The sequence below is a fragment of the Myripristis murdjan genome, chromosome 1 (assembly GCF_902150065.1).
Source record: "Myripristis murdjan chromosome 1, fMyrMur1.1, whole genome shotgun sequence".
Lineage (NCBI taxonomy): Eukaryota > Metazoa > Chordata > Actinopteri > Holocentriformes > Holocentridae > Myripristis > Myripristis murdjan.
In genome coordinates, this window is record NC_043980.1 from 2563796 (window position 1) to 2578697 (window position 14902).

At 42.6% G+C, this 14902-nt stretch overlaps 1 protein-coding gene across 1 annotated transcript; it reads left to right on the forward strand.

The window, feature by feature from the left end:
* The first annotated feature begins 5759 nt into the window (after positions 1-5759).
* On the forward strand, positions 5760-14394 carry LOC115359533 (myelin and lymphocyte protein-like). The gene is made up of 4 exons (XM_030052108.1): positions 5760-5936; positions 10743-10910; positions 12204-12329; positions 12995-14394. Exons 1-4 carry the CDS (start codon positions 5847-5849, stop codon positions 13067-13069), a joined length of 459 nt encoding a protein of 152 aa, XP_029907968.1. The 5' UTR covers positions 5760-5846; the 3' UTR covers positions 13070-14394.
* The last annotated feature ends 508 nt before the right edge of the window (positions 14395-14902 follow it).

A 14902-nucleotide genomic window follows, 5' to 3' on the forward strand; every position in this document is an offset into this window, starting at 1 on the left:
CTCTGAGAGCTCTGCCTCCTCACAGGAAGATGTCACAATGAAAAGTGTCTCATTTATTATGAGGTGACTTTTCATGCTGAACCTTCTTCTGCAAAACGACCAGCAACTCCAGCCGTCAGATAAATGTAGAGCAGGAGAAAGTGCAAGATTTCAGTCTGAAATGTAGAAATCAGATGACACACTTTTATCTTGAGCAGATCCTCAAGAAGTGCAGTGACTGTTCCTGCAGCAGAGAGCCAGACGTGAGGACTGTTTCCTCCACCAATGAACTGAATACTTCAAATACTTCTCCTGCAACTTTATGATTCAAATGGCAAATTCAAATTTGTGTTGTTTTTAATGTGAAGTCTGGACACAGGCTTAATGTGTTTGTGCTTTACCTGTCTGCAATAAGAAGAAATTACAGTAGTTTTACTTATTTTTTACTTATTTACTTATTTATTTTATAATGTTATTTCAAAAAAAAAAAAAAAAAAAAAAATATATATATATATATATATATTTATATATATATATATATATAGAGAGAGAGAGAGAGAGAGAGAGAGAGAGAGAGAGAGAGAGAGAGAGAAGTAAAGCCTGATTTCATATACTCCACTATCAGACTTATTTATTTATCATATAAACTGATTTATTATGATAAACTTAAAATGATAGGACTACATATTTATGAATATCATCATCATTATCATCAGCTTTATTTATGGATCACTTATTACCTTTTTCAATAAAAGCTACAAAATATTTGTAAAAGTACAAGAAATAAAAATGCAAGACATAACAAAGACAAAACAATAACAACAACAACAAACAAAAGGAAATATCACAAACCAAACCCTGACAAAAGACAAAAGATAAAAGTCAGATGTCTGGTTTGATGTGTTCGTGTGGCCTGAACTTCCCCCCCTGCAGCCAGATTATACAGATTAGGGCTGCATGTCGTTCCTCGTCCCGACGGGAACGCCAGCAGACGGAAGGCAGAGTTTCCTCTCAGCTCGTATCTTCAGCTCCGTCTGATCTTCACGCTCCAGCTGACGGACGTGAGCCGATCAGATGGCTCAGATATCTGCACAAAAATGTAACCAAACAAAACAGCTGATATTTTATTTCCACAAACATGGCAACACCCTGTCTTACAGAAAAGGTCATATGTGATCATGGAAGTTGGCAGGGTTCCTCTTCTGGGGAGCGTGACTATCTGAGCTACATTAATACAGTAATATTTATAAATCACTGCACAGATATTTAACACTCCATCTGCGCCTTCATATGTATACACTACACGACCTGGATATAGGGATCAGTGCAATTCATCAGTGTGCAAAAACCTGAAATGCAAGATTTTTTTGTTTCAGCTGCTAAAAAAAACATTTTCTGCTATAACTGTCCATAGATTTTTTTTTTTTTTTTTTTTTTTTATCATTTGTATGTATATATTCCTAATTGCACTACTGTACCTATGGCCGTTGCAATTACCAATCACTGCTAATAACTTGTACCATATTTTATTTGATTGTTTATATGATTGATTGATTGATTCTTTTATTTAAGTGTCATGCTTCAGTTACAGAAGCCCAGCCCATATGGACATACAAGACACTGCTGTATACATTACATGCTCAAACATACAACAACAACAACAACAACAACAAAAATACACATTAGAATAAATCAGGAATACAAAGTCAAATCCAAATCCAGGCACCTCCAAAATATACCCCGCAGGTTTTGCATTAATCAAACAAAATATGCTGCCTTCTCTTCCAGGCCTGAGAAATAAAATTTGCAGTCTTAAATACTTCAGCCATTTCAGTTTCTCACTATCATCGACCCAGAATAGCTCAGGTTTTTGGTTTTGCATGGCCTCAAATAAAGGGACCCTCAAGTCGTCATACACGGTGCAATAAAACATAAAATTGAATTCATTTTCAACATCTTTTAAATCACAGACAAATCCTATTCTCATCAGGAAGAGCTGTGAACCGCCCTGCCAGGATACCACCTCTCAGCTGGGCACACAGTGACCTCAGGCTTCTAGTCAGAAAAGAAGTGACATAGCTTGTTTTTATTTGTTACAGACACCACACATTTTTTAAAATATTTTTAAAGATAAATTTATGTATTAGGAGTGCAAATATGATTTGAGAGATGTTCACAGACAAAAAGCTAAAACAGGGTTAAACATAAATTGTGGAACAGTGCTCGTAAAAACTTACGGTTGAACTCACTTTTGGTTTTCAAAAGAATGGTTTTATAAATATATTTTTGAGGGCTCTCAGTGTGATTTTTTAACTGATTTTTTATTTCTTGAAGGTACTGTAGTTTAATTTGATAAGAATGCAGGCCAGGCATGTATACGCATTCTGCTTCTGCCTATGTCTTTTCAGTCGTTACTTAGCTCTCACACTTAATTACTTTCTTTACATTAAACTGTCAAGCCTGTTTATACTTATTGTAAAAATACTTCCACTTAACATTAACTGTTGGCTAAACCGAAATATTGCACAATATCTGAACAGTAGCGAGTAGTTTGAAACACAAAAAACTGGAACTATGACTAACTAGAACTGGATCTAGTTTCTGTTTTCTGTTTGTTCCCATCTTGGCTGGTTCTTCTTGTCCTTTGAGAAACGAGCCTGAAGTGCAACATCACCAAATGACCTCATCACAAATCAGTGGTCATGTGCCGTGTGTTTATGAAAGTCTGCAGGTGAGATCAGGCCAATCAAGGTTGTACCGGATTCATGAACTCTTCACAGTAAGAGCACTGTACTGCATGTTAGATCACAGGGTGAAGACCTAAGACTTTGTCCATTCAGCGTTCAGACAGCATCAGCACCAGCGAGCCAAGAAACACAGGACAAGTCTTCCATCCCAGAATCTCAGGTCAGATTAGAGAAAAATCTACATGTTTAAGGGCTTTAGGATGCAAAGATGCTGCGTGGGTGCGTTCGTCTTATGGCCAAAGCAATTTGTGCTTACAGATGTTGATAAAGGAGCTCTTATCTGGTGTATTGTACAGTTGAATGGGCATACTTTTCCAAGTGAATAAGGATGAAAAAGCCCAAACCGCCCTAATAAAGCACTTATTTATTTATTGAATGTTGACCTGAAGGTCTTCCTGCTCACTCGGCGTACGTCTTCAGCTAAATGCCTGAAATGCAAATGTACAACATCACGCCGGAGCCATTCACCTGGAAATGTGGCGTACAGCCGGAGAGTTCAGCAGTCAAACAGGTTCACATCAAGTATTCAGCGTGCACGCCAGGCTCCGCTGATGGAACTGAAGATTAGATAACAGGCCATTACTTAATAACGCTATCAGCACGACAATAGAGCAGCGGTAAAAAAGGAGGAATTTGCGAGCGGGTCGGGTTGCATCACTCTGAGGAAACCGGATCCTTCGGCAGCAGTTGCCCGGCGGACGGGTGGAGGGGGGTTGGGGCCGGGGGGGGGGGGGCAGGGAGGGGGGCCGGACCGGGACGATGAGCCAAATAAACACCGTCAGGAGGTCAGGATGCTTCACCTTTGCTGACAAGGAACAATCACAAGGAACTCTTTGGACAGCTCTGGACACCACCATCACCTAAAAAAAGAGTTTATATGAATGTTTTTAACCTTTAAAACGACACTAATCTGAGGGCTTTTGCATTTCAGGGAAGAAGGAGCTAATTGCTCTTATTCAAGTTGCTGTGACTGAGTAGCTTTTAGTGTTCCTTGTACCTTTAAAGTCAGTAATGTTACATTTCTTAACCCTATAAAGCCTGAACTATGAAAGAATTGGCAGAAAATTCCAATTTTTTGAAATTTAACCCTTTATTTAGTCCTATAACAAAATATATATATACATATATATATACATATATATATATATATATATATATGAAAAAAAATAAAAAATGAAAAAATATGTTATTACACAACCTTTCTGGTGTATGATATATGATGTGTACTTGAAGTGCCAATGGTATGGTCCAGGGTGAACAGGGGAAGTGTTCAAAGGTATACAACAGTATTTTGGTCAAGTATTGATTAAACTGAAAACGAAAAACGGAACTGAAAATGTGTATCATATATGATACGAATGGCTTTATAGGGTTAAGTCTTCAGCTCTGTGCGTCCCATTGGCAGGTTCATCATTACAAATGGACGCTGCGTGGCCACGCTTTGCTCAAATCCACAGAACTTTAATTTAGATTCAATGGAGATTTGACGGTTTCCAAAGATGCCAAACATGAGCTGCTGGATTCAAGGGAAATGTGTCTAAAGTGATGCACAGCCCATGTAGACCTTTTCTATCTGATGTGATTCTGCAGCCATAAAACAACGGCATCTCGGCTTTGAATATTTCACTCAGTGTCAGAGCGATGGAGCTTCAGTGAAGCTGCAACCAGCTTTGAGGCTGGTTAAGGGGAAATTTAAGGGAAAATACGAGTGCACGTCACATCACGTCACGTCACGTCACGTCAGGTACAAGTTGCTTTAGTTGATATTTTAACAAACAACTGAAGATCTGGATGCTGAACAGGTTATCTCCAGGTATGTAGGTCGGGTTTCTGAACCTCTGGGTTTTATTCATTTATCTTCCTCTTTTTAAAATGTATTGATTTATCTGTGTGTATTTGGGTAAACATGAGTTCTATCAGCTCCAGTTTCTTGTTTCTACCTGTTCTTGGCTCCCTGCCATGAATTTCTAAGACCTCAATGGAAATAAGACGTGTGACTTTATTGTGATATCCTGACTAATTGTATTGTGTTATATGCTCGTGTATGTACTGTATTTTTTAATTAGTCAAATAAAATCAATCAATCAATCAATCAATCAGTCTCATACAATTGCTTGTCAGTCTGTTTTGTTTTTCATCAATAAACAGTATAAAACACAACCTGGGCTTCAGTCTGGATGTGTTTGTTCTGAGCCTCCTCAGCCTCCTGACCCCCGCCCACAGGGTTTTCTCCTCCTGGTATCCTGCTCCTCCTCCTGGACTCCTCTTCCTCCTCCTGGACTCCTGGTCCTCCTGGACTCCTCTTCCTCCTCCTGGACTCCTGCTCCTCCTCCTGGACTCCTGGTCCTCCTGGACTCCTCTTCCTCCTCCTGGTCTCCTGCTCCTCCTTCAAACCTTTCAGGTTTTGAGGCTGCATCATCATCATCATCATCATCATCATCATCATCATCACTATCATCACACCATCATCATCATCATCATCATCACTGTCATCATCATCCTTACATATACAGCCTCTGTTGTTGTTGTTGTTGTTGTTGTTGTTGTTGTTTTGGACACCGGGGTAACAGGGAGAGGCGGGAGGCCGAGGTCTCTACCTGAAATATAAATAAAAATGAAAAGTTAGAAAAACAAAAATGACATCAGACGGGTCATAACTGTCACACGTGCATCGTCACGAGAGGCCAAATAAAACAAATATAAACTCAAAACAGGAAGTGAGAGGAAACTAGATTACATGACAGAAATTAAATTATTTTTCAAACATCACCTGTCGGATTTCAGGGAGGATGTTGTTACTCTGATTGCTGTTTCTGTTGTTAACGGTGTTGTTGTTGTTGTTGTTGTTGTCGTCCAGCGGCTGCAGGTTGTTGTGGTGACGAGTGACTCATCCTGGTCAAAAATTCATTGCCTTGGCGGGACGCGGCGCGGCCCCGTCAGAGCAGCGGACATCCTGCTGCCGGCCGGGCGGCGGCGGAGCGGAGCGCAGCGGCGGAGCGGAGCGGAGCGGGGCTCTGGCTGATCCGGGTGTGTCGCTGCTTGATGGGAATTCAGGTTTTTCCAGTCTGCTCCTGTTTTTAACCACAGCAGCCTCCGTCGCTCGCTCAGTCTGAAGCAGCCATGGCCTCCAACACTGCGACCATGGGCAACCTGCCCAGCGGCGTGGGGATCTGCACCACCATCCCCGACATCCTCTACCTGCCGGAGCTGGTGAGTGAGCCTCCTTCAGTCTTACCGAGCCGAACCCGTAAGCGGGTTTCGTCCGCAGACGCGCCCGTTGGAGTGAGCGGTGCGCGCACGGCTTCACTTTTACGCAGCTTTTACGCACGGCTCAAAAATACAAATGCATTATATTTACTTTTCTTCAAGGCAGAATAGGCAGTTTCAAATGGGAGGACGCGCTACTTTTTGTTGTTTTTTCTTATGTTAAGGATGAGGAGGAATCAAACCGCTCAGCTTCCAGCCAAAATAGAATTAAAGCAACACGTTTCAGCGTCTGCACTCAGTGTGTTGGTGTCATTTGTGCACAAAACATAACTAATGGAGTGAAATGCTCTTATATTCTGGGTTATGAACTTCTGAGGCATTTCGGAGTTCTCATGAGAACCGAGCCTCCTCGCCACAGCATCAGAGGGAGGCTGCGCTCCGCTGGGAAACGGCGGTTGGCGTGACAGGCGTTCACACACCCGCCACACCCGCAACACCTGTCACACCTGTCACACCTGTCACCTGTCAGCAAGCCTGACGTCAGTCCAGGTGTCAGAGCGACGCGATGTCTGATTACAGCGGCGTTTTGTTCACGATCACGTTCGTTCTGCTCGTTCTGCTCGGTGATGTTTTGGGCTGAACATTTAAAGTGTACTGAGCCTCGGCTGATGATCCACTGCCACTGCAGGTGACAGCCGGAGGATCATCCAAACATCGATCAGCAAAACCTGCTGCTAAAACAAACTGGATCAGGATCAGTGTAAAACCCTCCGAGCCGAACATCCACTCCAACACAGCACCAGGGACTTTTATTTTGAAGGTGAACCTGTAACTTAAAGCATTTTCACTGGCCTTTTTTTTTTTTTTTTTTTTTTTTTTTAAACGTATCTTAGGCTATTTGGCTATCTCTCACCGTCCCGCACAAAGGGTTACACTATTTCTACACTATTTCCAATTTATGTTTTACAAATCTGAACATTATCAACATGAAAATATATGTATAACAATAATAAAAAGTAAAATAAATAAATAGAATAAAATAAGAGTAGTAATAATTCAAAAAATAAACAACATAATTGACACAAATCTATCAAAATAAAACTAACCATGGGTTATCTACAGGTTCACCATACACAGACAGACATGCCCAGTCAGATGCACATTGGAAAGGCTCAAGATACTCAGTTATCAGTTACCTGTCGCCTCCACCAGTGTTGTCTGTCTGTCTGTCTGTCTGTCTGTCTGTCTGTCTCTCTGTCTTCTGCTGGTCTTCTTGTGGCTGATGGGCTCAAACTGGAGCCACAGTGACTCTGATAAATGGATGTTCACTCCAGGGAAAAGGGTTTAAATTGTTCTGCAGTCCAGCAGGTGGACTTTTGTTGCTCTTTTTTTTTTTTTTTTTTTTACTGGGAAAGTCAAACTGTCCTCTATTCTCTGTTACTGACTGAAGTCCCTCACACCTTTCAGTTAGACTCGACTCGGCTCTAAATCTGCGTCCTTCGTGTGCAGAGGAGAACAAAGTAGATTTTCTGTTGGTCATCATGTTGACGCCTGGTTTGCTGCCTGTGTGACGGCCGCTGCTGCTGCTGCTCATGTCACAGTTCAAACCGGAGGGGATTCGCTGAGTCAGTCCTGCTGCATTGCTCCTCTGTTATTGCTAATTGCTTTTCATCAGTTATTGCATGTGTGTCTTTGCTTGTCTGTCTGTATGTTGCCATATTGATAGTAAGTGCATTGTTTAAATGTATGTTGTTGCTCTGTTGTTGTTACACAGTGGTTGTGATGTATGTCAGGTTTACCCTTGGAAACTGGATGGGACATTTCTATGGGTCTTTAACTAATGATAAAATTGTTGACTCTATAAATTGGTTTTACAGTGCAGGATGTGGCATTCACTCTGTTACTCTCAAACAATATGGAAAAAAAAACAGGTGATGATCAAACAAGCAAGAAATAACCCCAAAGAATTGCAAGACATTAATGAAACGTTATGAGAAAATTACAAAAAAAAAACTGTCAGAAGACTAGCAAAACCGCAAAATTACCTCAAAATTGCTGCAAATAATTGTTAAAAAATATAAGAAAATTATCCCCCCATCACAATCATGACCAACATCATCATTATCATTGTCATCATTGTTATCATCATCATCATCATCATGGAAAAATCAAGTTTCAGCAAATAAGCAAGAAGTGACAATAAAGTTTGTGAGACTTTAGTGCAAAGTTACAAGAAAATGACCAAAAATAAAAAAACTGAAACATTTCTTTTTAAATAAATCATCTGTAAGACTAGGAAAAGAAATGACTGCAAAATTACCTCGAAAACGCCCCAAACATATATTAAGAAAACACAAGACATTTTTCACACCTGCACAGAAACCAGCAGGAAGGAGGTGAGAGGTGAGAGGGGCCTGACGAGCAATAAGGGAGGGATGATAAGGAAATGACAGGAATGGAAAAAAGAGCTGATGTAAGAAGGGAAGACAGTTTGTGGTCACACACACACACACACACACACACACAGATGAACAAAGAAGGACTGATGCTGATAAAGGAGAGGCGTCTTTACTTCATTCAGTGAAACAGTCAAGCACTCCTGTAAACACACACACACACACACACACACACACACACACACGCACACACACACACACACACACTGGCAGGCGGGGCCTAACAGAGTCATATTCATGCCTGCACATGAGAGCAGGTGGGCGGAGCCTGATGAATAATGCAGCCTGTCCTGTCAGTCATCACACATGAGGCACAACCTGCAGAGGCTTTTTACACCTGAGGTCACCTGAAGTAACCATGGCGACGATGTGTGATGGCAGAGGGGAAGTCACGCAGCCAGGAGGAGAGGGAGGGGGAGGGGGAGTTCCACGAAAGAAAACTCTGAATTTACAAGATTAAAGTCGTAGATTTATGTGAAAACTAGTTCTTCTCTTCCTCTGTGTCTGTGGCTCCACCTGTGCTGCCCCCTGCTGGCCGTGTCTCAGGCCTGCAGCTGATCCCCTCAGCAGATTCTACTCTGACATGGGATTCAGGAACAAGGAGATCCTGCTCATCTGAGCCCAGAATCAGCAGATTGTTTTCTTCTGAATCGGCCCAAGTCACAGCAGCGTCTCTTCAGAGTCCAGATGCTGAGGAGGAGGTTGGGGTTCTGGACTCAGACCAGCAGGATGTCCTTCAGACTGGATCCCACAGGAGGAGGACAAACTCAGAAATTTTCAACTGTATGACTTTATAATCTTGATGGACCTTTAGGACGGACATTTGCATTCACAATGCAGGATGTTCTGTCAGAGCAGAGTTTATGAAATCCAGTTTTCAGAGATCTGCCCACCCATCTGCCTTTCCCACCATCAAAGACTCTGCTCTGTTCTGGTTCAAAGACAAAATTTTGGAACCGTTCTTTGCGTTTCCACCAAATCCAGATCAGGTTCCTGAACGGAAAAGTCGGTTCTCAGCTGGAACCATAAAACAGTCGTTCTCAGAAAACTTTGAACTGACATTTTCACATGTCAAAAGAAAACAATGTCACATGTGAACATTAAGTGTTCACATGACTGAAATTTTCCACATGTGAAAACAAAACTGGTCACACAAATTCATGCAGAATTAGCATTTTCACATGTGACTGGATTTAACTGGAATTTAAACATGTGAAAAAACATGAAATTGCATAAGATTTGCGTCTTCACATGCGATTTCCACATTATCTCATGTGACTAGTTTCTTCATATGTGAATCATTTTCACATGTGAAAACAGCACATTTCACATGGAATCACATGTGAGATTTACATCTTCACATCTTTGAGAACCAGAACTTTTTTGGTGGAAAAGGCCGACCAGTTGCGATCACATGATGTGGTGTTCAGCTCTGGTCTGAAACTGTGAAACAACAACAACAACAACAACAACAACAACAACAACAAATACAGCCGGGATCCTGGAAGCAGGGATGTTTGCTCTCTACTGAAGTCTAATCCCGTGTCCTATTTACCAGATTAGATGGGATTGACAGAGTGCTCCGTCGCTGACGCAGCTGTTTATCCAAAAGTGGCTCAGATTATTGACGTCATTTCTTAGTCATTTTTGTTGTTTTATCTGTTTTCGTCATTTATGTTTTGTTTTCCTCCTTTTTGCCTCACTTCAGGCGCTTGTCAGATTTTGGGCGTGGTGGTTTGGTGGTTAAGGCGCCGGTCTGTGGAACAGAGTGTTGCTGTGTTTTCTTTATCCTTATGAAACGCCTCTCGTACGTCTGTCTGGTGATAATTTTCCCTCCGGCTCCGGTCGTCCCACTAAGGAACCCCTCTCTTATGGGACAGCAGTGACTCAGTACCGCGAGGCCGCCACATCAGTTTACCCTCACCTCACACTGACAAATAGCAGGTGAAGCTTTCAGTTACAGGATTCAGTGACCATGAGGGCGCCCTGACACCCAAACGACTGTAACAGTAGAATAAGGCTCGGTTTTCTAAATTGGCAGCATATCATCCCATTAGGGATGGGACGAAACGCTGACCTCATGATTCGATTCAATATTGGCTTCCATGGCATCCGTGATACATTGAGATAATTAATAATAAAGTTATAAAGTTCAAAGTTCAATGAATAACTGTGGTGTGATTATGACGGAGAGCTTGTGAACCTGCGATGGCCGAGTCGTCTCGTTTGTGATTCGTACAACAGAAGGAAACGCAGCCGATATCATGATTAATTTTTCTGAGCCACGATCCACGCCGTCACACACCTTCCCATCATCCCTCATGTGGGCTGACCCCTCGCCGGTGTGTTGCAGGTGTTCGGTGGTCTGGTCTGGATCCTGGTGGCGTGCACGCTGGTGGTGCCGGCGAACCCTCAGGGCTGGGTCATGTTCGTCTCCGTCTTCTGCTTCGTCATGACCTTCATCTGGATGCTGGTGTTCGCCTGCGGGGCGCATCGCAACAGCGGAGGCTGGGCGGCAGCGGTAAGTCGACAAGTCATGTGAAGCCTGACCTCTGGTGGTGAAGAGTAGACTGCACAGTGTTTTTTTAGGAGGTGATGCCACCGCCCATAAAGATTTTGGTTTGGGGTTTCGGTACCCTTTAAAGTTGCACCAGTCAACCTTTCAGTTTTTCCAGGTGTTAAATTTGGCTGGAATCATCCATAACAACAATCTGGCAACGTGGCTGAAAATAGTAAAATGTGCTTGCATAGCATCATGATATAAATATGATTCAGTTTGTGGTTTAGATGTGACAAATATCACCTTTTATGCTACATTATTACTGGCAAGTCAAAACTACAAGTATGATGCTTTAATATCTCAGCAGTTCACTGATGATGATTACAAATGAACAAAAAAAAGGTCGGGTTAATGTTAGGGTTTTGGTTGGCTGAGGGCTCATATCGAGACTCTTTTAGCAAATTGCCAACAGGCCAACACATTTTCTGTCCAATCACAGGGTTTGTGGGTGTATCTTGCCCAGAACTCTGGTGGGATTCACACAAATGCCATGAAATGCCATCTCACGTCTTTGTTTGGGGCAGGACACAACATAAAGTACAAATTATTGATGTGGTTTAATTAATTTCATTGTTTTCCATGAAGTAAAAGTGATGGCAGATCGTTTAATGGACCTTTAGTGTTTCGGTCTGACCAAGATCAGATTTAGGATTTCTTTGAGTCAGAGAAATAAAAACTCTGAGGACTGAGATCAGACTCTAAAGGTCTAGTGCAGCGCTGGAACTCGCGGTGAAGCAGGGTGTTTGTCTTGGCCCGGTTCCTGTGCCGAGTCGTCCTGCCACATTCTGAGCTCCACACCTGCTGCTGCTCACTTCCAGAAACAACTCATGTTCTGTTTCCCCTTTCTCCTCCTCCTTCTCCTCCTCCTCCTGCTCCTCCTCCTCCTCCTCCTCCTCCCTCTTCTACTTGTTCTTCTTGTTCTTCTAACTTCTTTTCTTCCTCTCCGTTGTCATTGTCTTCTTCTTCTTCTTCTTCATTGTTGTGTCCTTCTTCTACATCATCTTCTTTTTCTTCCTCCTCTCAATTGTCGTCTTCTACCTCTTCCTCTTCTTCTTCTTTTCCTTGTTCTTCTGTCTTCTGCTTGTTCTTCTACTTCGTCTCCTCCTCCTTTTACTCCTTCTCCCTCTTTTTCTTCTTGTTCTTCTACTCCTCCTCCTCCTTTTTTTTGTCTTCTCCTTCTTCAACTACTTTGTCTTCTTCCTCTTCCTCATCTTCTCTGTCTTCTCAATCTTCTTCCTCTGTTCTCCCACCCAGGACTTTGCGTACCATGGCTTGGCTGCCTTCTTCTACCTCAGTGCTTCAGTGGCTTTGGCCAAAGTGACTCTGGAAATGAAAGATGGCGACATCCTTAAAAACTACCAGCTGGACATTTCTGCGGTGGTGAGTCACCCTGGAGGCGTCTGAAGATGAAGATTTCATGTTTTGAGGATGTTGGATTGTTTCACTGCAGCTTAATACTCAGCAGGCCTGTATCTTACTGAGCCTCGCTGTCTGTCTGGTTACCATCCTCATTATTTTGTTGCCTGGATAGCAGTTATTGATCTTAAAGCAGCACTTTACCCAGAAGCTGTATCTGTATGCTGTGTTTGGCTTGAATGGCCTTGAATGTCTAATGAAAATTAACTTTTTTGACTTCGACAAACAGCACGATATGAAAAAGTCACTTCCAAATTCTCAAAATGTTAAAGCAGCGTGAGCCACGTCTTGAGTCCTCATTTATGATGTTTAGTACAAATCCAGGTAACTGGAGCCGGTCAGCTGTGCACAGTTTTCTGGAAGAGGTTTATTTAGCATTTGTACATTGGATTTGGATGAATTGAAACTATGAATGAAAAGGAAAGTATTATATTTTGCTGTGTGAAGCGTTTGTGAATTTGAAACCTCCATGCTGACAGAAACAGCTCTGGAGTCTTCATTTTAGGCAAGGAATGCTACGTAGTTTTTTTTTTTTTTTTTTTTTTTAGATGTTTCCATTCAGACATTTCCATGATGCCAGTGTGCACAGAAGATCCAGAATCACATCCTGACTTCTGTCTCTCCTCCAGGTCTTCTCCTACGTGGCGACCCTGCTCTACTTCATCCACACCATCCTGTCTGCCATCCGGTGGAAGTCCTTCTAGAAGTCTTTCTCTGGTATCTGCCGCACAGCCGTGCTAACTGCATCAGGACAAAACATATTTTAATATATATTTTTTTACACCTGTGAAAGTAAAGCCATGGCACACTGGAAAGAAGGGAAGGCTGGTGATGGAGAACCTCCTGGTTTGGTTTTCCCTCTGCTGGGAGTGGAAGTGAAGACCAGGCAGAGGTGGGCAGAGTGAGCAAAACTGTACACGAGTAAAAGTTACTTTATATCAACAATTACTCAAGTAGAAGTAAGAGTATTCAGCAAAAAGTAAGAGTAATTAAAAGTAGTGAATAACCTCATACCATCCCAGGGACAGGCTGGGACTAGAAGTTGCACCGGGACGATCAGCCGGCGGTCCCTCTCCATAAGGTTGACAAAATGCACTTAAAGTAAAAAAACTACTCTAAAGAATTTCCAGAGATGCATTTGCAGAGATGTGCTTACTCCTGCATAGGCTACAGGGACAAACTAGGACCAAAAGCCCCAGTGCAGGTTCTCCACAGCCCTCAACCTGAGCACCATCACACAGCATGTAAACACCAGCCCGTCTAACACCACCACCTGTCTGCATCACAGTGAAAACACCAGGGATGAACCCAGGGTCGAACCCCCAAACACCCAATGTTCAACCTCACTGGACCACATAAAGCCCAGTGAGGTGGACTATTTTTTTTTTTTTTTTTTTTTTTAGCATAAAGCCAGAAACACAAATGAACATTTAATTTTTTCCCAATGAACAGTACCACATCATCAGCATATGCACGATCTCATCACGCTGTTGGCATTCCCACAGTGTTTTACAGCACCGCACTGCTTTCGACATTTTGCACACTGGCAAAGTTTCATCCCAGGAGGGACGGGACAGCAGCTTATAGCTCTGCAGCGTCCCACAGCTCAGACCCACTGTGTTCATATCCACTGCCAGCTGCTCCCGTTTGTGTCACCTGCATCTGTTTTTATAAAAACACTCCAACAGATCGACACACAGCGACCAGCAGCTAACAGGCTACCGTGAGGCTAACAAACATTAGCATTTATCACATTCATCAGCCTTTCCCAAACCTGTAAATATGAACGTGGCGAACACCGAGGACAGGAAAACAGATAAAAGAACAAAGATGTAAGTTAAGATGTAGTTCACCGATGATCTACAAATCCTCGTTTTGGAGGGAATCTGCTGCTTAGCCCCGCCCCCTCTGTTGATCTGGACTGTACTGATTGTTTCTGTAGTCAAGTTTGAGTTTGTTTTCCTTTTATTAAGTACTTTAGATGGCGTTCTGCTTAAAGGTCTGATGTGTCTGTTTTGTATTTTTGTAAGTTTCCCAACTCTTTGTCAAAGAGAAGAAAACAAAATAAAATCTTGAAATGCAAAGGATTTAATTTTTTTTTTTGTTAAGTTATCCTTTACCACTGAACACACTGTAAGCAGTGTTGCTACCTCAGACGTCTCCGTGGTTACGGTCACCGAGGAGGGCGGGGTAATGCCGGCTGTTGACACTCATTAATATTTCACCAGCAGCAACATCAGGTGAAGCGTTGGGGCAGGGAGCAGCGTTTACCTCGCACTCTGGACAAAGACACTGTCCCGAGGGTGTCAGCTGTGTGTGTGTGTGTGTGTGTGTGTGTGTGTGTGTGTGTCCACCTTGGTGACTTATTTCCAGTGGCAGACAGAGACTAAAGCCAGTTCTTGTCTGTTCAAGGTGGGAATGTTGCAGCATTATGCCGTCAGCTCCTGTTTGGTAACTTCAACCTTGACCTTTTCCCAACCTTAACCATGTAGTTTTAGTGAATAAGGTTAGCTTGCTAGCTAGCTGGCTCAGGAATC